The sequence below is a fragment of the Haliotis rubra genome, unplaced genomic scaffold (assembly GCF_003918875.1).
Source record: "Haliotis rubra isolate DU_JTF1 unplaced genomic scaffold, ASM391887v1 Scf1259, whole genome shotgun sequence".
Taxonomy (NCBI): Eukaryota; Metazoa; Mollusca; class Gastropoda; order Lepetellida; family Haliotidae; genus Haliotis; species Haliotis rubra.
Window position 1 is genome coordinate 187,647 of NW_025765180.1, and position 22,571 is coordinate 210,217.

The 22,571-nt window shown below is 42.0% G+C and overlaps 1 protein-coding gene and 1 long non-coding RNA gene across 2 annotated transcripts; both read left to right on the top strand.

The window, feature by feature from the left end:
- The first annotated feature begins 2,532 nt into the window (after positions 1-2,532).
- LOC124266458 lies at positions 2,533-22,182 on the top strand. Its single transcript, XR_006895766.1, has 3 exons — positions 2,533-2,784; positions 17,351-17,531; positions 21,866-22,182. It is a non-coding gene; the product is annotated as an uncharacterized LOC124266458 (long non-coding RNA).
- LOC124266457 lies at positions 2,843-6,781 on the top strand. The gene is made up of 2 exons (XM_046701251.1): positions 2,843-2,917; positions 5,753-6,781. The coding sequence occupies exon 2, from the start codon at positions 5,765-5,767 to the stop codon at positions 6,677-6,679; it is 915 nt and encodes a 304-aa protein (XP_046557207.1). The 5' UTR covers positions 2,843-2,917; positions 5,753-5,764; the 3' UTR covers positions 6,680-6,781.
- Positions 22,183-22,571: the final 389 nt, after the last annotated feature.

Genomic DNA, 22,571 nt, shown 5'->3' on the forward strand with positions numbered 1-22,571 from the left:
TGACGCCTCTTACAAGCATTGATTAGAGCTGTTTACGCCAAACACTATGTCTCTGCAGTTTTGGTATTACATGAGCGAGGTGCCCCAAAAACCAATAGATATTTAATTGAAACAGGAATCTCACTGTCTCGGAGGGTCAGTAGTTCACCATAGCTATCGATAACAACAGGTTCAGCATCTGGAATTGGTGAGTAAATGAGTATGGTATAACGCCGCTTTTAGCAATATTCCAACAATATCTGGGGGACACCAGAAATGGTACCCGTATTGGGAATCGAACTCGGGTCTTCGGCGTGACGGGGGGACGCTTTAACCATAAGGCTACATGAGTGTTATCATACTCCAATGTTTTTGAAATATGCCACTGTTCACCAAGCAGTGAATGGGTACCCGGTAGGATAAGATGGCACTGTGACTGACAACCTCTAGCGCATTATAGCCAGCTCGGGATGTCTGATCCCCAGGGATCGGAGAATGAAAATCGCATTTACACCTATCCATTACTCTGCGAAAAAATAATTCAATTGGTGACTCAAATTTAACACAGACTATTTTTGTAGAAATGTTGTCGATGTTTCTATTAAGGAATGCATGTATCTGGTATCAGCTGTAAACACATTACCCATACACCTAACCTACTTGTCCTTTGTTTGTGAAGAACTTCCTGGTTCCTTTCACTTGATCTGTAAAGCGTATCAGTGGGTGTTCCGAGTCTCCCGTGGGTCTGTAGAATTTGTGCACGATCTTTGTTACACAAATGTTCTTTTAGGACGGTTACGGTTAATAATTTCTCCGCGATGCAAAGTTTGACGAAAATCGTCTCAGTGTGTGCATTTCTATCACAAGCCTGACTATTAAAGATTTTATAATTGAAGCCTAAATGATTATGCTTGAGTGCGTCTTGTTTAGTTGACAAGCCACTTCCCAGTATTTGTATGTATCTGATACTACCTGGTTAACCCGAAGTATCGAGACCGTTGAAAATATGTCGAGAAATGCTGAGGGCCGGTATTAGACCAAAGTGTCGATGAGGGTCCACGTGCACAAAAACGAATAAGCATAATATAGCTCTCCCTATTTTATGCCTGCTTATGCGTAATATAAAGATTGTTTGTCGTCATTTTTTCTAGCATTGGAGTTGTAGTAAATTTGAATTTTAGTATGTTTATCCCGAATACAGTAAACTATGTTTATAACGAATCGCTTATAACGAACTAACGGATATAACGAACTAACTGTTTTGTCATGACACTTGTAGATTTTAGCTGTAGAACTACGGTTATAACTGCTTATAACGAACTACGTTTATAACGCACTAACATTAGTGGTCACTGTGAGTTCGTTATAACCGTAGTTGACTGTTGAAACGATTTTCCGTTTTAACTACAGCCAAGAAAACGGCGCAATGTATGATTGGGGCCCTCTGAAATCGTGTTGTGATTGAATACAAAAAACAATATGCATATGATGTGAGCGTCTCCTCCTCTCAGACATTAAAAAATGTATAAATGTGATTTCATGTCGCACCGAATGTTCAAGTCATTAAATGTGGATGTTTAATTCCTTTTTCATCCGAGAGATGGCATCACGCGTCCACAAATTACGAAATCCATAATGTGCATATGTTACGTTTGGCATAGTGGGCTGGTTGCTCAAACAAACGCCGGACAATGGGTGAAACAAGACCGGTGTGGTTGGCACGGACTCGACACCTTGCAGCCTTTCACTGTCAACACACACTAACACTGCTGAGGCACGTAGACATGATTCCCGTGGCGTTGTGCTTCATACGACACTTGGGATATTACATCTTTGTATTAACACACGCTTTTTGTGTGAATTTGTACCCGGACTTACCATGGTGGCCTTCCGATGAACAAATATTGACAGTGTTATACGAGTTTTTCTACCTTTCAAAGTGGATGAGTGTGGTTTTACGCCGCTTTTAGAAATATTCCAGCAATATCACGGCGGGGGATCATCATGCAGAAATGGGCTTCATATATATTATACCCATATGCAGAATCGAACCCGAGTCTTCTCGTGACGGGAGAATACTTGAACACCTGAGTGGTTGAGTGACGTATGGGGCTTGAGGGCGGTGGGGTAGCCTAGTCATACTCACTCACTCACTATTGGGCTTGAACGTATTTCAATAATGACATCTTATGTACACGTTTTATCTATTTTAGATTTAACGCAAAATATATCCGTTCCAGTATACACTGCTGTCTCGATTAAAAAGCCAACAATTCATATTGGTAATGATCCCACAATGACAACAATCAGCTCTGCCTCACGGGCCCTGAACCACATTATTTCCTCATCAGCCCAGCCCTTTCTGCAATGCTAATGTCCAAAATGAAGCAAGTCTAGATTTCCTCAGGTTCAGAATCTCCCATCTCACTGGGTCTCCTTCTCAATTTAAATGGGATTATTTGTTACTATGAAAATAATATATTCAGAGACGAAGTGATAGTCTATTACGATCAACTAGCAAAACACCAAAGGGGGTAACCGTTGTTGGGCAAACCAGCCTTGTACTCCCCTTTGACAGGTAATGTCTGCCAATCTGTTTGTGGGAATAATATTATATCAGCTTGTTCGCTGATAAAACACATTATATCAGCAGACGAGTGTGACGACGAACCGGATTTATTATGTCCATGAAGTGGTAACAAGACGTTGTTGAGTGAACGTGGCCGACGACCCCTTCTCATTGTGGAGACTCTGTATTGAAACATACTGCCTTCGACCTGTTTGAGTTGTGGAGAGATTCTATCTGTGAGTTGTATTCACTGGATACTGCTACAGCTACGACATAAAGCTGGCGTATTCGTAAAGAAAAACTTGTTTTTCATAACGATCAGTGGAGTCTGACCTCTGTGGATTCTCCCCCATTATTTACTACTCACAGGTGAGTCGTTGTCGTCGTCGTCGGCGTCTTTGTTTGTTTGTTGTTTAACGCCGCTTAAATTACATTTGTGACGTCATTCCATTGTCTGTTCGCTCCATTACTTTTCAGGAATGGAGCGATGTGTACCAGTTTCAAAATAAAACCTTCATTTTGTCATTTAATTTTGATAACAGAAATATTCCCAATACTTCGAATGTAATTTAAGTAGGGTAATATCCTCGTAACTCTCCATTCCTTAAAAATAATGTGCCTCGGCCCCTCCGGGGCCTCGGCTCCATTATTTTTAGGGAAAGGAGAGTTACTCGGACATTACCCTCTACATAATTTCCAGGATTGTCCACTGAGTATTATGAAATCGTGAGCATCGACAACGTGCATTAACTGAGATAACCAGCAGAATATGCCAATTCTAAGCCGGATATTTAAATAATGATGATAATAATACATTGTACATTTGAAGCACCATTCTCTACAAAGCCTCACATCCATTTGATCGGAGTGTTCTCGACCCCTGAAGGTCCGGGTTAGAATATTGATCTTCAGTAACCCATGCTTGTCGTAAGAGGTGACTAACGGATCGGGGGGTCAGGCTCGCTGACTTGGTTGACACATGTCATCGGTTCCCAATTGCGTAGATCGGTGCTCATGGTGTCGATCACTGGATTGTGTTGTCCAGACTTGGTTATTTACAGACCGCCACCATGTAGCTGGAATATTGCCGAGTGCGGCGTAAAACTAAACTCACTCACTCACTCGGAGTGTTCTCAACTCGCCGGGATGTATACATCCCGAACTACCACCACACTGTAACTGTCGTGGGTGTCCTGACTATTACCTGTGTCGAGATCGCTTCGGGTTTAAATCCTGACATGACGCGATGGAATTGGTAAAAGAGTGAGTGAGTGAGTGAGTGAGTTTAGTTCGCACTCAGCAATATTCCAGCTATATGGCGGCGGTCTGTAAATAATCGAGTCTGGACCAAACATTCCAGTGATCAACAGCATGAGCATCGATCTGCGCAATTGGGAACCGATGACATGTGTCAACCAAGTCAGCGAGCCTTACCACCCGATCCCGTTAGTCGCCTCTTACGACAAGCATAGTCGCCTTTTGTGGCAAGCATGGGTATTCTATCCCGGATCTTCACGGGACCCTTGGTTAAAAGAACCCGTCAAGAGTCATACAATGTACTATGAACCTATTGAAAGCAATGGAAATGAATTCTATACGGGGCGTACCTCGTTTAAAGCAAGATATTTGAAATCACCCCATATATTTCACTCGATAGCATTCACTCGATAACCAAATATTTCGATGTCACGAACTGAAAATGAATGCGACACAGAATTCAAACTTCACGACCTTGATGCTTTGACTGTACGAGCCTCGGTAATATTGTTAGTCTTTTCACGCGCATACTAAGGGCCGGAGGTTTTATGAATATTATTGTCAAAGGGAGGTTACTGTGACGGAGAAAGAGACGGAGTGATTGTATAGTTGATTGTATGGGGCTCGAGTATTCATATGCATCAAACCGCTTTTGACAAGTTATACCGTCAAGCCTCAGATTAACCGGTCTCCATAATAATGATAATAGTAATAGTGAGTGAGTGAGTATGGTTTTATGCCGCTTTTAGCAATATCCCAGCAATGTCACGGCGGGGAACACCAGAAATGGGTTAAATAATAATAATAGTAATAGTGAGTGAGTAAGTGAGCATGATTTTATGCCGCTTTTAGCAATATTCCAGCAATGTCACGGCGGGGGACACCAGAAATGGGCTTCACACATTGTACCCATGTAGAAAATCGAACCCGGGTCTTCGGCGTGACGAGCGAACGCTTTAACCACTGGGCTACCCCACCGCCCCAATAACAGTAATAACAATAATTGTGCAGCGATAGACGATGATGATGATACAAATGTAACAAAGAAACAGAGTAACAAAATAAAACTGGTTTATTTCCTGGGGGGAGGGGAAGGGGTTTGCACAAAGAATGTTTAATCAAAGTCTATTAGTGTTCACGTAATTATTGACTTCTCTGCTGTTGAGCTTAGTGTAACTGAAGTATCAAATAGCGTCATTGTGAAGGAACAAGAATAAGCAGATGTTAAAAAGAAATATTGTATTGCCTAATTTTACCATTAAACTTTTGAAGATTATTATCTTATCTGCCGTCGTTATTGTTAGTATTTTCGTAACATTTATTCTGGAAAAAACCCCACTTCTGACGTAGCGGGTGAATGAAAGCACGACAGTTGTCCATATGGAAGACATATGATTCAACAAGTCTATTTAATGTTAACTACCCTGTTCCTTCACCTCATTGAACCGGAAGCTGGCAGGGGTAATGGAGGCGAAAAACGATTTGTTATGCCACGAGTGGCGCTTCAAATGTTCCATAAAATATATTTTACGTGAGTAATTATTATATATGAGGTTGGAAATCTGAGAGTACAGCCCTGTGATGAAATTGGTGTCTACTTTTAATATATTATGCAACATTTTGTTTTGACATTTAAAGTATTTTTCGAACCGAAGCGAGGGAAGTACGCTGCCAATCTTTGCTCGCGTCGCTCACATATAGGAAGACTGGTAATGTTTCTCCCTGTTGCACAACCCTATGTGCGCTACGGTTTGCCCTTTTGGGGGCTACCGTACAGCCCTACTGTTCATTATATCTCAAGCTCCACTACGTTACCTCAGATCCGTTTCAAAACGTCATCAAGTCGGGGGCATATATATTTCAATAAATACCGACTGCAAGGCACGTGGTTTGTGTCCAACAAGATAAGTGACCCTGCTGACCATGTACATCTATTGTTTATTTCAGGTGACCGAAACCATGCCGTCACCAGTGGCCAGGTTGTTCTTTGTAAGCTTGTTTGTGTCGTCCCTCTGTCTAGACGATACAACGCCTTCTTCACAAACACAGCTCGTCCCAACCCAGTTTGATGAAATATGTACACCAGCGACCCCTTCCGAGGACATCACACCAATCAAAATTAAGTGTAACCTGTCCGGAAATAACCAACAAACCTGGAAGTTGGCTACTCTCAGAGACTGGATCATGGAACCAAAAAACAACCAGTCTGGTAAGCAATATTCATATGAGATACAGTGCAGTTGGTCAAATTCTAGCCTATCTCTACCATGGCCAATGAAGTCACCCGGTCTGGTGGAGCTGGTTGTGAGGAACTGCAACATAACAGATGTGTATTCTGAATACGACCGACCAGATATCTACACAATGGCTTCCGAGCTGGTCAGGATCGAAATAACAGATTCAGCCTTGTCTATTAAGCACTCACGTCTTCAGGAACTCTTGCAGGGAATTGCAAACGTTTCGTCCGATTTTGACTGTCTTCAGCAAGAAACCGTAGAAGTTATCGTCTTCAGAAACATTTCCTATGTCTTAGATGATGATTTGGAACACTGCTTGAAGCTTTTTCTCCCCCCAAAGGATAACGGAAGTGTCATCCCCCCGGATCCATCTTGCAATATCTTGTTTCTACCAACTGAGCTGCGCAACCTTGAAGTGGAATGCAATTTCAAGAAACTCCGTGTCATTGATGAAAGCATCAGCAACACCTTGTCAGTCTACTACCACAGATTCCTGACAAAGTACAAGAAGTTTCCTGTTCTTGAATTCCTTAACTATTCTTCCAACTATATTCGTGATGTTCCAGATGAACTGAGAGATTGGAGCTTTTTACTTCTTGTCATTGAAACACATGGATCTTTCTCACAACCAAATTGAAAAGATTACCTTTGAATCGGTATTCAATTTAAACCATGAAAACGACACGTACATAAATGTACAGTTCAACAACATAACGACTCTCTCCAAACAGGACCTCGACCATCTTCGGAAACAACCGAAAACATTCATCGACATTAGAAACAACCCCATAGACTGTGGTTGTAACCTCAGAGAGTTTATTGAGGCATTATCGAACAAATCACTCTTTACGGGAGAAATGCAAAAGTATGAATACATCCGAGATATGAAATGTGTTCAACCGAAACGTTTGGCTGGGAGGCCCCCTGGGAAGCTTGACAGCTGAAATTTTAAAGTGTTCACCTGCCCATGATTCTCCCGGGACGGCATTTGTAGTTCTCACGGTAGTGGTTGTCATTGTTTTTGGGATTGTTCTCATAGCGTTCATCTATCGTAAGGAAATCCGGATTCTGTTCTACACGCGTCTTAATATTCGACTGTGTGGTGGCGTGTATCACGGTCTTGGGTCCAAGCAATTCCATGCGTTTGTCTCCTACAGCAAGGAGGATGAAGACTGGGTTATTGATGTCCTGGCAAACCGACTAGAGGTTACCGAAAACACACGTGAGGAATCATCCAGCTCGGAGCCTGGTACTAGAACGAGACCATCAAGACTTAACCTGTGCATTCATGGGAGAGATTTTATTCCAGGGATACCGATCATTGAAAATATTATCAACAGTGTCCAGAATAGTAAACACACAATCATTGTTTTATCACCGAATTTTGTAAAGAGCCGCTGGGCCATGGAGGAATTCTTACAAGCATACAACCAGAGCATCAACGAAAGAAGACGACATCTTATAATAGTCATTTTAGAAGAGGTGCCGGAAGACCAACTGGATCCTCTTTTGAGGAGATGCCTGAAGATTTTCACATACATTAAAGTCTCAGATAAACTGTTCTATGACCGTCTTACGTATTCGTTATCCGCTGATACGAAGATAAGTAAAAGTGAATTATCAAACGAGAACAGTGTGAGAGGTGCAAGTGACTCTGTGACTTTAGACATGCCGAACTGTTATGATAGTGGTGTGTTTCTGGAGGATGAGTCTGTGGAGACCCCCTCCGTGTCTGTGCAGAGCCATAGGGACATTTCAGGCATTGGCATCCGTTTGTGAGTGAGTGAGTGAGTAATTTCCATGTGGATATGTCCTTGTCTTATATCCCCTGTGATGAAGATGCAGGCTGCCATATCGGGATGCATATGGGCGTGGTTATCAAGATCAACACACTATAGTGGAGTCTTTTCTTTCTGGACACATGTCATCGTATCCCAATTGTGTAGATCGATGCTCATGATGCCGATCACTGGATTGTCTGGTCCAGACTCGATTATTTTACAGAAATTGCAGAGTGCAGACTGTTTGTTTCTGTTACATGTTTCTTTCAACAACTTATTTTGAATTTACTGAGATCTTCTTGAGTGAAACATAGATCTACGAAATGCCCAAAGGAGGTTTATTTAAACTGACCATGTCCCATACCAGAAGCGAGTTGGTTGAACCCCAAAATGATTCACCCCAGATTTTCTTTTGTTGCTTTTGGGTATTCCAAAAATCCAAAAAAAAAAAAGGCTAGAGTAAAATCGTATCATCCAGTTTAGATTGAAAATCTGAAACCAGCTGAAAACATCAGATAACATCACACAACTTGCGATTACTTCCGTGAAACTTCGGAACATCACCATTCGCAAAGCGACTCCGTCGTTGTTCAGGATGTGAACCATGGAAAGTATATGATAAGGATAGGAGTGAATCAGTGACGTTTTACGCCGCTTTTAGCAATATTCCAGCAATACCTCGTGGAGGGAACATCAGAAATGGGCTTCACACATTGTACTCATGTGGAGAATTGACTTCGGGTCTTCGGCGTGACTAGCGAACGCTTTACCCACTATAGCCTGTTTGGAACAAAATGATTCCAATGAATCACACTCTAACTCCAAATCGGAAACATCAGACCAACTCTGGAAAAAAGTTTCATAATGTTTGTCTCCAAAATCATAAAGTTACTTAACAAACTATCATCATTTTGTTTTGATTTTCTGTGTGACTTTTTACTAGGGTAAAGAAACAGTAAACTGTAAAGTATCAGGAACAGTCTCACTGACAGATAGGATAAGATCAGGATGAGGGCAGGCAACAAGTTCTGGACATTATCAGATGCTGTTAATCCCCGACCATCATGCTAAACCTGTCAGTGCTTAAGTCATCGACCGATCAAATCCCAAGAGATCGATGTGTTCAAATATCTTGAAATAGTTGTACCAGTGAAACGCGTTTGCAGAGAGGTTGAAGATCCGTTCTCACTAAGATGATCTGGGTGTGACACTGATGGTGTTTTCTCTACAGTGGAAATGTTTATAATGCCAATCACTGGATTGTCTGGTGCAGATAGACTTGATTATTCAGTGACCGCCGTCAAATAGGTCGAATAATCTTCAATGCAGGGTTACACAGCAAAAGAATTTAAAAAATACTAATGGATCGTGTCAATTATTTGACAACATAAATTATTTGACAATATAAATTATTTGACAACATAAATTGTTTGACAATCTGTGAAACATGATGCAACACTGACAGCGTCTCACGGTGCAATGGTTTTTAGAAAGGATGGACGTGAATATATATGTCTTCTTGATCACACATCCTTTCTACACGAGCCTTCTTTAACTCAACATCAGATGCACGTGTGTTTCCCGTCAAAGGCGTGCATCACTCGATCACACTGACGCCCGTCAACGGTTATAACGAAGCCAAAGGGCATACTATTATGCCGTATTCGTTATAACCGTACTTCGTTAGCACATTTCGACTACAGCATACACCAAGAAGCCCCCCCACACACACACACACACACATCCCTCCCCATTCTCTTTTCCCCCTTGCTCTCTCACCACACTCCCGCCGTGATGTTGCTGGAATATTGCTAAAAGCGGCGTAAAACCAAACTCAGTCAGTCAGTCTCACCACACTCAACGCTTAAGTGCGACCATTGTGGAGTTGAATATAATATTTTACGTGTGCTTCACAAAGCCGCTTGTCCGTTGATTTTGTTGTTTGTTTGTTGTTTAACGCCACACTCATCAATATTCCAGTATTCTCAGCTATATGTCGTCGGTTTGTAATTAATCGAGTCTGGACCAGACAGTCGAGTGATCAACATTATGAGCATCTATCTACGCAGTTGGGATACGATGAAAAGTCAGCAAGCCTGACCACCCGATCCCGTTAGTCACCTCTTACGACAAGCATCGGTTGCTGAAGATCAATTCTAACCCGGATCTTCACGGATGCTTGTTCGTTGACGATTAGATGCTCCTTCAGTAGCGTGTATGCCATTCAGTTATTAAAACAAAATTCAGTTCTTCGTTTTAACGCAAGTCGGTCCTCGGTTACCAGCTATCTATTTGCTGGGCATGTGCATTTTTGCTTTGAGTGACATAGCCACCAACAGATCTAGTTCCCGTTGCTTTTCTACCACGGCTTTGTATGAAGACAGCAAATAATTTAATTAATATTAAATAATGCGGCATATGCAAATAATCAGTCATAATGTCACAACTTTTTTCTTCTGTAGGTCAATATGACTGTAGTGGACATATGACTGTAGTCAGAATATCTGTTTGTTAGTCACCGCATATTGCTAAAGGAGTTATCTCCCTTGCATCGCTTTGCAAGATGGTGGCCGGTTGGTATTGCGCTACACAACTGATGATTTAAAACCATGGATAACTTGTGGGAGCAGCATCCAGGAAACGACGTTCACAATAGCTACAATTGCAGGTCACTGACAAAAACGTACCACATTTTCGGACGTTTTGTCTCAAGGGTGAATTAGCCAATTTGGATCGGATTCGTTGGGCGGAGAAAAATTCTTTTCGGCCCGTGCAGAAACATTGTTCCGTTAGCACGGTGACGCGACTCGTGGGATTACCAAAGATGTCTACCTGTATATTGAAAACTACAACATGGGAGTGGAGATGACAAACCAACAAATGGGATTTGAACTCGCGATCCGATGATTCTCACAAACCTTAGGGACGCAACACGGTGTAAGGTTTGCCGCACATAGAACCGTTTGTAAAATTCACAGTTGTGTCAATATTTAACCACACGAAAAAATGAAACGTCATACGAAACGAATAAGCATTTTATTTCGACAGCCTTGACAAGATAAATTCTTTATCACATACTATCATTTTTAATCATGTTGGTTACAGCAGAGTGATTGGTAAGTCAAACGAGCATAATTCTAACTGAAACTTGATTTAAGTCCAGTTGCTTGATCAGCATATGGGTAAACTATATCATTTCAAAGGTCATTTTTAAAACACGGAAAACATTGTCTTGGTCCTCGTTCATGGCCATCCATAGCTCCGCCCCTTTGTGTGGTTGCCCTTTTATCAAAGGGAGGCTACTCCAGCCATCCTCACAATTTTATGAGTCTTCAAGGTCATTACAATGGCATGACGTTATAAAATATCCTACAGCGATAAAATGAAAAGTATTACTTATTTCAGCAACTATTTTTAATTTGGTAAACATCACAAGACGCCGAGATCGACATGCCCAGGAAAGGAGATTGATATGCTTATTAAACTGCTTCGTTTATGTCTCCAATGTTGCTATGGCTTGTAAAAGACCTTAGCTACGCCGTAGAATTTCGGTATCTTTCATTAAGATAACAGTAACGATAACAGCCATCACTGTAATTTGTCGAGATTCCCCATCATTAATTCTGACTTGCTTGCCGACAGACAAGGGCGATGCAGGGCGGTGGGCTAGCCTAGTGCTTAAAGCGTTCCCACGTCACGCGGTGGCCAGGGTTCGATTCTCCATGTTCTCACTTTGTCGACGCAACGTTTGTAAACACTAAAAGCAAAATCTACACCGATTTTCTTTCATTCTTGGACGGTGGTGTAGTCTAGTGGTTAAAGCGTTCGCCCGTCACGCCGAAGACCAAGGTTCGATTCCCCACATGTATACAATGTGTGAAGCCCATTTCTGGTGTTCCACGCCGTGCTATTGCTGGTATATTGCCAAAAGCGGTGTAAAACCAAACTCACTCGCTCACTCTTTCATTGTACCACAATAGAGGATTTTGAAAACTTTATTGTGTTTAACCGTTCATAAAATGGAGACCAGCAAACCTTCGTAATAAATACAAGTGACAAAACCATAATCAACGTTCAGTTCTAATGAGATGATATGAAACCCTTGTAGTAACCTAAGAGCACGTCCTTCGTGCTTGGTATACACTGTCCTGTCAGTTCTAATGAGATGATATGAAACCCTTGTATTGTAGTAACCTAAGAGCACGTCCTTCGTGCTTGGTATACACTGTCCTGTCAGTTCTAATGAGATGATATGAAACGTAACCCAGGCACGTCCTTCGTGCTTGGTATGTCCTGTCAGTTCACCCTTGTATTGTTTGTAACCCAAGAGCACGTCCTTCGTAAGCTGAGATGATTCTGATATGAAACCCTTGTATTGTTGTAACCCAAGAGCACGTCCTTCGTGCTTGGTATACACTGTCCTGTCAGTTCTAATGAGATGATATGAAACCCTTGTACGTCCTTCGTGTTGTAATGTCCTGTCAGTTCTAATGAGATGATATGAAACCCTTGTATTGTTGTAACCTAAGAGACGTCCTTCGTGCTTGGTATCAGTTCTAATGGGATGATATGGTATACACTGTCCTGTCAGTTCTAATGAGATGATATGAAACCCTTGTATTGTAGTAACCTCAGAGCACGTCCTTCGTGCTTGGTATATACTGTCCTGTAAGCTTACTGAGGAAATTACCCGTCTCATAAATCTTCTCGACGTTTGTATTGTGTCAGTATGTACACACACTCTCGCTCCGGCTGTAGACGGAAATTGGCCGTGCACCGGAAATTGGCCGAACCGGATACACGTGTCCTATTGGTGACGTCACGTCCGGTGATTTGATGCCCCCTGCAGTTTGTTCTGTTGCGATCTTTATCAGTCTGTATTTTTGGTGTGATATTTGAGTGCTGAGACATTTGGCGTCGTAACATTTAGGTAACATTCTCAGATAAAATCGTATGAAAACCAGTGTGACCTAAGGCAACCAATGTTGGACTATCTGAAAGTTCATTTACACTTATGACCGCCTCCGTGGTGTAGTGGTTCGAGCGTCCGCCCGGAGAGCAGAAGGTCGCGGGTTCGATCCCCGACCGCCTCACACCAAAAGACGTTAAAATATAGTACTTGTTGGTCCCTGCCTGGCGCTCGGCATTAATGGGTACAACAAGGACTGGTCGGCTCGGAGTCAGTATAATGTGTCTGAGTGGGGTATTCATGCTTCACTGCGACATGTTATCTCAGTGGGCTAGCACTGTAAAATCAGCTTCAGTCTGGGCTAGTACAAGCAGCCGCACATACACATACACAGGCATGCACGTCGTCATATGAGCGAAATATTCTCAAGCACGACGTTAAACCCAATTTCACCTCACCACCTCATTTACACTTATAGATAGACATTAACCTATGTTTTAAACATATTTTATTCAAAAATGAAATGAATTGGGCACAAGTTATCCAACCTAGGAACGCCTTCTCTCAGAAGTTACACATTTCATGTTTACAATATAAAAACATTGACAACAGGGATTTGTTGAGTGAATTTGCCAGATTAAATTTAACAAGACATTAACCTATATCAGCCGTGTCAGTCAATGTATGCTTTACATTGTAATTGTTACTATGTCATCGTTTCCCAATTACGTAGATAGATGCTAGTGGTGTTAATCACTGGATTTTCTGGTCCATTTTATTTACAAACCGCCCCATATGGCTGGAATATTTCCTAATGGAGCCCCAGTTAGTGCCATGTATGGGTGTTCAAAGGCCTTGGATTGAAGAAAGTGATTGTTCCAGATTTAAATGTTAGAAATATGTGTTATAAAACTCAAAGTCAAATAGTCCCGCTACTCTTTCAGAAAAAAATATATTTCGTGTTTTGAGTGAGTGAGTTTAGTTTTACGCCGCACTCAGCAATATTCCAGCTATATGGCGGCGGTCTGTAAATAATCGAGTCTGGACCAGACAATCCAGTGATCAACAGCATGAGCATCGATCTTCGCAATTGGGAACCGATGACATGTGTCAACCAAGCCAGTGAGACCGAGCACCCCATTCCGTTAGTCGCCACTTACGACAAGCATGGGTTACTGAAGATCAATTCTAACCTTCACGGGTTTCGTGTTTTGAAGCAGAGGGCGCAGAAATAGGCTGTCTGTCTCAAAAATATAATTATTATACGTCTTCACCAATGTGGTTTGAGACATAGTACAAAATGTCACATTAGTTTTTAATATGGATTTGGAATCGTATACATTGTATGTACACGTGTATGCAATTAATGCATGTATACATGTTTCTGAATTTTTAGGAAACCAACGAGCATTAATGTGTTTTCACGACGTAGGTGTCTAGGCAGCCCTTATACATATCAGCGTATCGCCTGTATTAGTATGCTCTAAAAAGCTCTTAATGATTAAAGGTAAATAAGTGTGAAGTATTTCGTGTGAGTGAGAGGCTGAGTGAGTGAGTGAATGAATTGAAAAGTGAGTTAGTGGAAGCGTCGATGACTTAGTGGGCGAGTGAGTGAGTGAGTTAGCGTTGCTTTATGCCTCATTTAGAAATGTTCCAACTCTATTCCTGGGAGTGATGGAGCGAGCGACTCATACCGTTATGACATGTAAAACAACCCCGATATTTTCAACCACCTCATTTCCCTAAATGGAACGCTTCAACACTATAAACTATCTAAACTTCACCGCCCATGTCTGACAAACCTTCAGCAAGATCCATATTCAAATTATTCAGGTAATTTTCTTAATGACAGAGCGCGGGGCAACGACAAAAAAGCTATTACCCTGTGCTTCTAAAGCTGTTTTATTTCCAGGACCAGGACGACATATGACCAAGGGTTGTTAGTTTTTCACCAATTCATTCACATCAACCCTTGCAGTATTTACTCAATCGATTCCACTTCTACACCGTGGATAAAGCATTGGTCCACATCCCCTGGGTAGACATTACCAGTTGTTGTTAATCCCCGACCATCATGCTAAACCTGTAATCAGTGCTTCCAGTCATCGACCGATCAAATCCCATGAGATCAATGTGTTCAAATATCGACCTCCCACGCGGAGCATCGGGTCAGTTTGACTCGACGGGGGAGGTCAAGAGGTCATTAGTTGATCGACCAACGACGTTGGAACTGCATCCTGCCTCTGGAACTGGATTAAGGGGTCTTCGTGCGCGTTCGTGGCGCAACGTGGTCGTGGACGATGATGCGCACAGGTGACCACGTGTACATCATCGATGACGTTCATCGGCCCGATGGGATTCCTATTATAGCGACTCGCTTTACTTTTGTGGTCTGGTGTTCGGTATCAGGGCCTAGAAATCGATTCCAGGAATATAATCATGAAATTATGGGTTTGACGCTGGGAACAGACTAGCGATAAACGAATAATGGCTTGAAAAATCGGTGTATTATACAACAAACGAGCCTGGTTCTGTTAGCATGGCTGATTCCGGGTGAACAACCGATTGATTACGCCGATAATAGATCGCAGCGGTTTCATCTGATTAAACAAGAATATTTAAAGTACAGTCTCTGCGTGACCGAGACAAATAATATTACACAAGTCGCGTTTCTCCATAAACCGATTGTGTCATTAATCAGAATATATTGTGTCAGTAATAAATAAATATGTATATAAGTGTGTGTATGTGAGCGCTAGAGAAAGTGTGTGTGTGCGAGTGCGTGCGTGCGTGTGCGTGTGTGGGGGGGTGTTCATTTGTCATACCGACATGGATTGTTTCCATTTTGACCGGTGGCAAGTGAGAATGTTCTCTATATAATTCATGAGCGTTTTGAAGTGAGCATCTGCCCGCTGTTGGCGACGTAATCTGCCAAAGTTTCGATTAGATTTTACATTATTGATGTACATGCTGAAACTTGCGAAATGTAGATTGCAGGCTGCTCGTGAATTGTGATAGAAGAGGCGAATTTCTTGGGAAATAATACAACGCCAGAATATTTATAGCCAAAACCTTTTTTCGCTGCGGCAAAAAATGTCAGATGCACTTGACGCCTCAACAAATGTCGTTTTTTAAGGGCACTCTCTGCATTTCTTCGTTTCTAGTTACGATGGGGGAGAGGGGTCGTATGGGTCATTTGCTGTGCAGTCGCGTCCCTTTTGCTCGCCAGAATCCTGTCATTGTTGGTTCGAATCCTATATCTCTCCGATGTTGTTTCTAGGTTAGTTAGCGCCATAGCCGTGCTCATGGCTTTCCACAAAGTGGTAAAAACTGCATCACTTCGGGTTTCCTCCAACATCCCGCCGACACGTGATGATATAACTGGAGCGGAGTTAAACTCAACTCACTCACTCACTCACTTTTGTTACAGAGATAGATGATATTATACAAACACTGAGTGACTGACTGAGTTTGGTTTTACGCCGCTTTTAGCAATATTCCAGCAACATCACGGCGGGGGACACCAGAAATGGGCTTCACACATTTTACCCATGTGGGATTCGAACCTGGGTCTTCGGTGTGACGAGCCAACGCTTTGTCCACTAGGCTACCCCACCGCCCCAACTTGAAATGGAATGAGAAGGGATTCGCTTTCTTTATTAAATATACTTGGAGTAGTATTTAAGTTGCAGAGACTGAAGGTCCAGGTTAGAACTGGGCTTCGGCATCTCATGAACAATCCCTGGATGGTTTGGATAAGGTGCGACTAGATGAAATATCTCTCTGCTGTGTTAATTCAGAAATCAAAACGTTAGATTGTACAGTGCTGGACATATACTAGTCATGGGTTCGAATCCTAGTTGGCACCAGAAATTGGCTCCACACGTTGTACCCATGTTGGGAATCGAAACCGGCGCTTCGACGTGACGAGCGAACACACATAGACCACCCAGTATAGGATTGGGGTTTTATTGTATCATTCCTATAAAGCATTGTACCGCAGACTCGGCTTTTGTGGTCGTAGATATAGTTTATTTAACCTTATTGATAGCATGATGATCGAGGCTACCACGAAAGGGTTCACACTTTTCACCCATGTGGGATTCAAACCAGGGACGAGCAAACGCTTAGACCACGAGGCTACCCTAACGCTGAGTATTACATCTTACAAGCGTATCGGCTTACAACATGACACTGATGTGCCAATATCGATCTTTCCTTTACTAGTACAATTGGCATTAGAATTTCTGATCACTGAAATGTAACTGTTGCTATGTTGAAAAATTAGGCGAAAATAGAGATCATAATTTGTATGGATATTTTTAATGAAGCTTGAACAAACAATTATACAAAAATATCCCAAATATGTTTGTTCTGTATAAAACAATCAGCAATAACGTAGTATGTTCAATTTCCTGCAATAACACAACGTCGTATTAGTCACAAAAATGGAAAATATCCTCAATTTATTTCACCATTTATTTCTTAATGATAATTACATTTCAGGGAAATAGACCGTGATGGATTTCGATAAACCGTCCTCGCCCCGACTGATGGTATCTTGTTTCAGCTCCTTCGTGAATGCCGTTATCCTTCATTGATTCAATTTCCTTTCAAGAGTCTGCAAATTTAAACAGCTCGAAGCAGAACGGAACGGCACCACGGGGGATGATGTAACCAGTGATTGATCGGTGAAATGCGTGCCCAACTCCGCTTGTACATTTCACATGGAAGACTTCATCAGATGCGCCTTGGCCAGCATAGAATACAGTTCGCCTCACTATTCCAGAGTGAAGCTAGTGAGTTTGTTTTATTTTGATTATTATCACAGAGGGGGGACGCCCGCTGTGCTATTTGCTGAACCCATTTGTTTTACCCAACAACTCAACTGAACATCACATTGTAAACAATAGAGTCAAGATCATGTCATGTGGTGAGGTGAGTTGAAATTGGGTTTTACGTCGTTCTTGAGAATATTTCGCTCATATGACGACGTGCATGCGTGTGTATGTATATGTGCGGCTGCTTGTACTAGTCCAGACTTAAGCTGGTTTTATAGTGCTAGCCCACTGAGATACAGCGAAGCAGGAATACCCCACTCAGACACATTATACTGACTCCCAGCCGACCAGTCCTTGTTGTACCCATTAATGCCGAGCGCCAGGCAGGGACCAACAAGTACCATATGTTAACGTCTTTTGGTATGACGCGGTCGGGGATCGAATCCGCAACCTTCCGCTCTCCGGGCGGACGCTCTAACCACTACACCACGGAGGCGTTCTCATGTCATGTGGACACTGGGGCGGTGGGGTGGCCTAGTGGTTAAAGCGTTCGCTCGTTACACCGACGACGCGGGTTACATTCCCCATATGGGTACAATGGGTGATGCCCATTTCTGGGGTCCCACGCCATGATATTACTGAAATATTGCCTAAAGCGGCGTAAAACTTAAACTCACTCACTCATCTGGATATCATGAGAAACTATCAGTCAGATCTACCATTTTGTACAACCAATTCTCAATTGAGTTGGTTATTACGAATAACGTTAGATATTGTGAAAATATTCACAGCCCGGAAACGCCACTGGATAGCAGCGTTTGGAACGCTATCTTCGTCATCATCATCATCATCATCATCATCAACATCATCTATAGTGACTTTGGGTTAGGCGTTTCGGTGAATCAACGACATCGTTAGTGCTGATCGAAATCTAAACCTCACCACAGACTTCGCCTTCTGAGGTTTTAGCCTAACAGTATTGATCTGAATTTCGTCAGGTCACGCCATTGCTGTTTATTAAAGACGAAGTCGAGATTAAACCGGCAAGAAATGTGTGACAAACACACTCATACGATACGTTTAACCTCTACTCCATCTTAAAACTCTGAGGGAATAAATACACGTTGAGGTAATTAAGAGTTATTTATTATAAATAAATATCCTGGAGCTGAAAAGGCTGCAAAACAGGGTGAGATTGTTCTAGCTGTTTAAACACAACCGTTATAATGTTATTTTTATGTTAAATGTTTATATCTTTCTCACACAAAGTTAAACCTGTTTATACCGAAACCCCATAAGTCCACCTGATCCCGTTACTCGGCTCTTACAGTTGCTGAAGACCAATTCTAACCCGGATTTTCATTATTTTTGTAAATGAGTGAGTTTTAGTATTACGCCGCTTTTAGCAATATTCCAGCAATATCACTGCGGGGGACTCCAAAAATGGGATTCACACATTGTACCCATATGGGGAATCGACTCGGGTGTTCAGCGTGATGAGCGGACGCATTAACCACTAGGCTACCTCACCGCCCCTGTTATATACCTGAATCCAGTCGCCCTCAGTACGTGCATCTGGTCCATTAATCGGGCCAGTCTGCCACCGAGAACCTGTAATCTCATATCTGAAAAAACAATCCAAACAGTAATCTGTGGTTATCTTTAAGTGTTTATTGGGACGTTGTGTTGGATGTCATGCAAATGTGTCCTTCTTCAGACGTATAACGACCGGCGATCGTACATCAAACTAACAACCCCCAACTGCCTGAAGTCGGTCGTATGTTAGTCCTTAACATCTGCATCAGCGCATTAAATGGGGATATAAACCAAACGCCAAAAGAAACGTTACCATCCTTCCTTATGACGGGGGTACCTATCTTTAGCTGGCGTTGTGATGCGTGGACATCCACTTCTTGGGCTCTCTAAGGGGACCCCAGTTCGTCTGAAGCCCTGAATAAGTTTTATAACCGTGATACGATGGCATCCGAGGGCGTTGGCAACAGCATTGTATGTCGACCCCATCTGCACCATTGCACTGGGTCTTTCTCTCTCTTCAGCTGTTAATCGTGGCATACTTCTCGCACTTGTGTATCATATCATGTATTCTAGGCTCTCTTTATACCCTACAGAATCATTCTACATGTGAAATGGATGCACATACTGCTTGAATATTGCTGGGTTTTGGCGATTAATATTGCTATGTGTAAACAGAACTGGAAAAATGTTACTTTGCAAGCAAAAATGTTAACAAAGATAATTTAAGATGTTCCCAAACATTTTTTCACAATATCACAGACACGTTTTACTTGTTTTCACTAATGCAAATCAGCAGAAAATGTTTTATAAGACTGAAATCATAGGAATGATTATTTGACAATTTTACACACTCTACAACAGTTGTTTCTTGTTTTAACAGTTGAAAAATGGTGACTTTAAATGGTTTATCTTTGTCTCAAACAAGATTCTTATTTCAGCCTTTCTTTTGTACATCTAAATCACTGTTATTGGTTTATTTTGGCATGGACGAAAATAGGACAATTTAACTCTTCTGAAAAAAGATGCATTTCACCTAAATATGAATGCATATGAGAAATATTTTTCGTGATTTGCATAAAGCTGTGTTGTTCAGCTTTCTCGTAAACTAATACCTTCTAACACATCTTTGATAGTTTTTGGATAATTTGTAAATGTAGGAGGGTGACGTTTCTTTTGGCGTTTAGTGTACATTGGCTTGTCATTTGTTTTGTATGCAGCTAAGGGCGAAAACGGACCCTAGTTGATTTTGTACAATTTTTAAATTCTGCATTAAGTTCTTTCTTTCCCTTTGTTCGAATTAGAAATGTGATTTTTACAAAGTTCTTAATAAGAGGACGAATATATTTATGATGATTATCTTTTAAATATGGCATGCACTCATGAAAAAAATATAATATGAAACAAAAACCGAAATATCTGCTTATTACGACAAATTAATAGGTTCTACTTCTATTTTGATTATGCCCGTTCGTTTGCTCTCTAATATGTCATGAAGATGTTGCAGCTCATGGTGGCGTCCGCTATGCAAGGATCCTCTGATCGTAGGTTTGAATATCAGATTCGGCCATAGCATGTACGGGGGTTGTTGATATACTCTGAACCTAACTATGAATGATCAACTGCATGGATGATGTTATGTTTTAATTCAACCTAATCTTCTCCGAGGTCATTTAATTATTTCGACCCCCAGTGGGATTATTTTGGAATAACAACAAACCGAAGACATCATCTTGCCAGCCGATGGAACACTGCCCACCTCAGGAGAGCTGACGTTATTTATCTGCAATGCTTTGACTGTTGTTTACTCTGTGACTGATAGTGGTGAGTTTATGACTTATCCATGGATATAATCGCTCACCTACATCAGCTGAGCCTGCTTCAAAACGACGTAAATTCTCGCGAGAGATGATAACCTGGAGGACTGTGATGAGGAGTCAGCGAACACAGCGTGTAGAAGCATTCCTGAACCCTCACATGTGAGGTGTCTACTGTATGTGACGTTGTGACATGTGTAAGTCGTCGATCGTCCATAATCATGTCGTGTCTTTCATCAACATGTACTTAGTTGATGTTGATGATGTTACAGCATCTGTGTGGCTGCCCCTCCCCTTCTTGAACTCCACACCTGACAGTGGTAAGAGACTGACTGACTGAGTTTAGTTTTACGCCGCTTTTAGCAATATTCCAGCAATATCACGGCGGGGGACACCAGAAATGGGCTTAACACATTGTGCCCATGTGGGGAATCGAACCCGGGCCTTCGGCGTGACGAGCCAACGCTTTAACCACTAGGCTACCCCACCGCCCCAGTGGTAAGAGAAGGAACATCATACCCGGTAGTTGCCCCAAGTCTTTATGGGTGGCAGTTGGCGTTAACCCTTTCAGGTGTAGATACTTGATATTCGGAGCCATATTTGTATGGAATCCTAGAAGGGACATTGTCGTGTCGCGTTGTCGTCCTTACTTTTACAAGCAAAAAGGGGCAAAATTAACCAAAATGTGACAATGTTAATTTTGGCCATTGTGGCGCTTTGATAATGTAATATTTTTTATTCAACCAAAGGGAGACATAGCTACAGTTTTAAAGATCAAAATATGTCGCGTTGTCGCATAAAGAAAGAGTTAAATGCGTGACAATGCGACAATGTCCCTTCTAGGATTCCATAGATTTAGTCATTTTCATCAATAAACAATGCCCGCAGAAATATTATTCTTGATTGTGTATTTGGTTCAAATGCAGCGTGTAAGCATGGGACGCAGTGTACTTAAAACGTGCAAACTGCCAATAGTGTACTGTACATCGTTCGTTGTCTCAGCCAACCCTTGCAGCGCAGACAACACAATACTCGTGCTCGTTGGCAGCCTAATGGTGACAGCATGGACACGCCCCACGTTCAATTCCCCACATGGGTACATTATGTGAAACCTATTCTATTCCCCCGACGTGATATTGCTGGTATATTCACTCATGCTTGTTGGTTTCCCCAAAGTGACAAAGGTCTGACATGCGCTTTTGCATTGCATTCCCAGAAATTGAAAATCTTGTTCAAAATAATATCTAACTTACCTCACTCACTCGCTCATCAATTTAATCTGAAATTGTGGCGGCGGGGTGGTTAAATCGTCCGCTCGTCACGCCAAAGACCCGGGTTCGATTCCCCTCATGGATACATTGTGGGAAGCCCATTTCTGGTGTCCCCCGCCGTGATATTGTTAAAATATCTGAAAGCGGCGTAAAACCACACTCACTCACATATCTGAAATTTCGTTTCTGCGGATCTGCTCAGGTCACTTAAATGTCAAGGCCATCTATGGACGACAAGTGAGTATGATTGCCGACGGTTTTGGAGAAAATGCCTGCTTACTGTCGAGGAAATGATTTGTAGATGTTGCAATAAGTTTTTAGAACCGTTGAATGCCGCTGCCGATCGAATCTAGCCCTACATAGGTGCTGTCAACGTGGTTGGAATTAATAAACGAATTTAGAAGGTGAGTTTTCGCTGTCTTGGGTGATCCACGATT

Coding starts and splice junctions, on each gene's coding strand:
- LOC124266457 (XM_046701251.1), top strand. CDS start 5,765: ATGCCGTCACCAGTGGCCAGGTTGTTCTTTGTAAGCTTGTTTGTGTCG.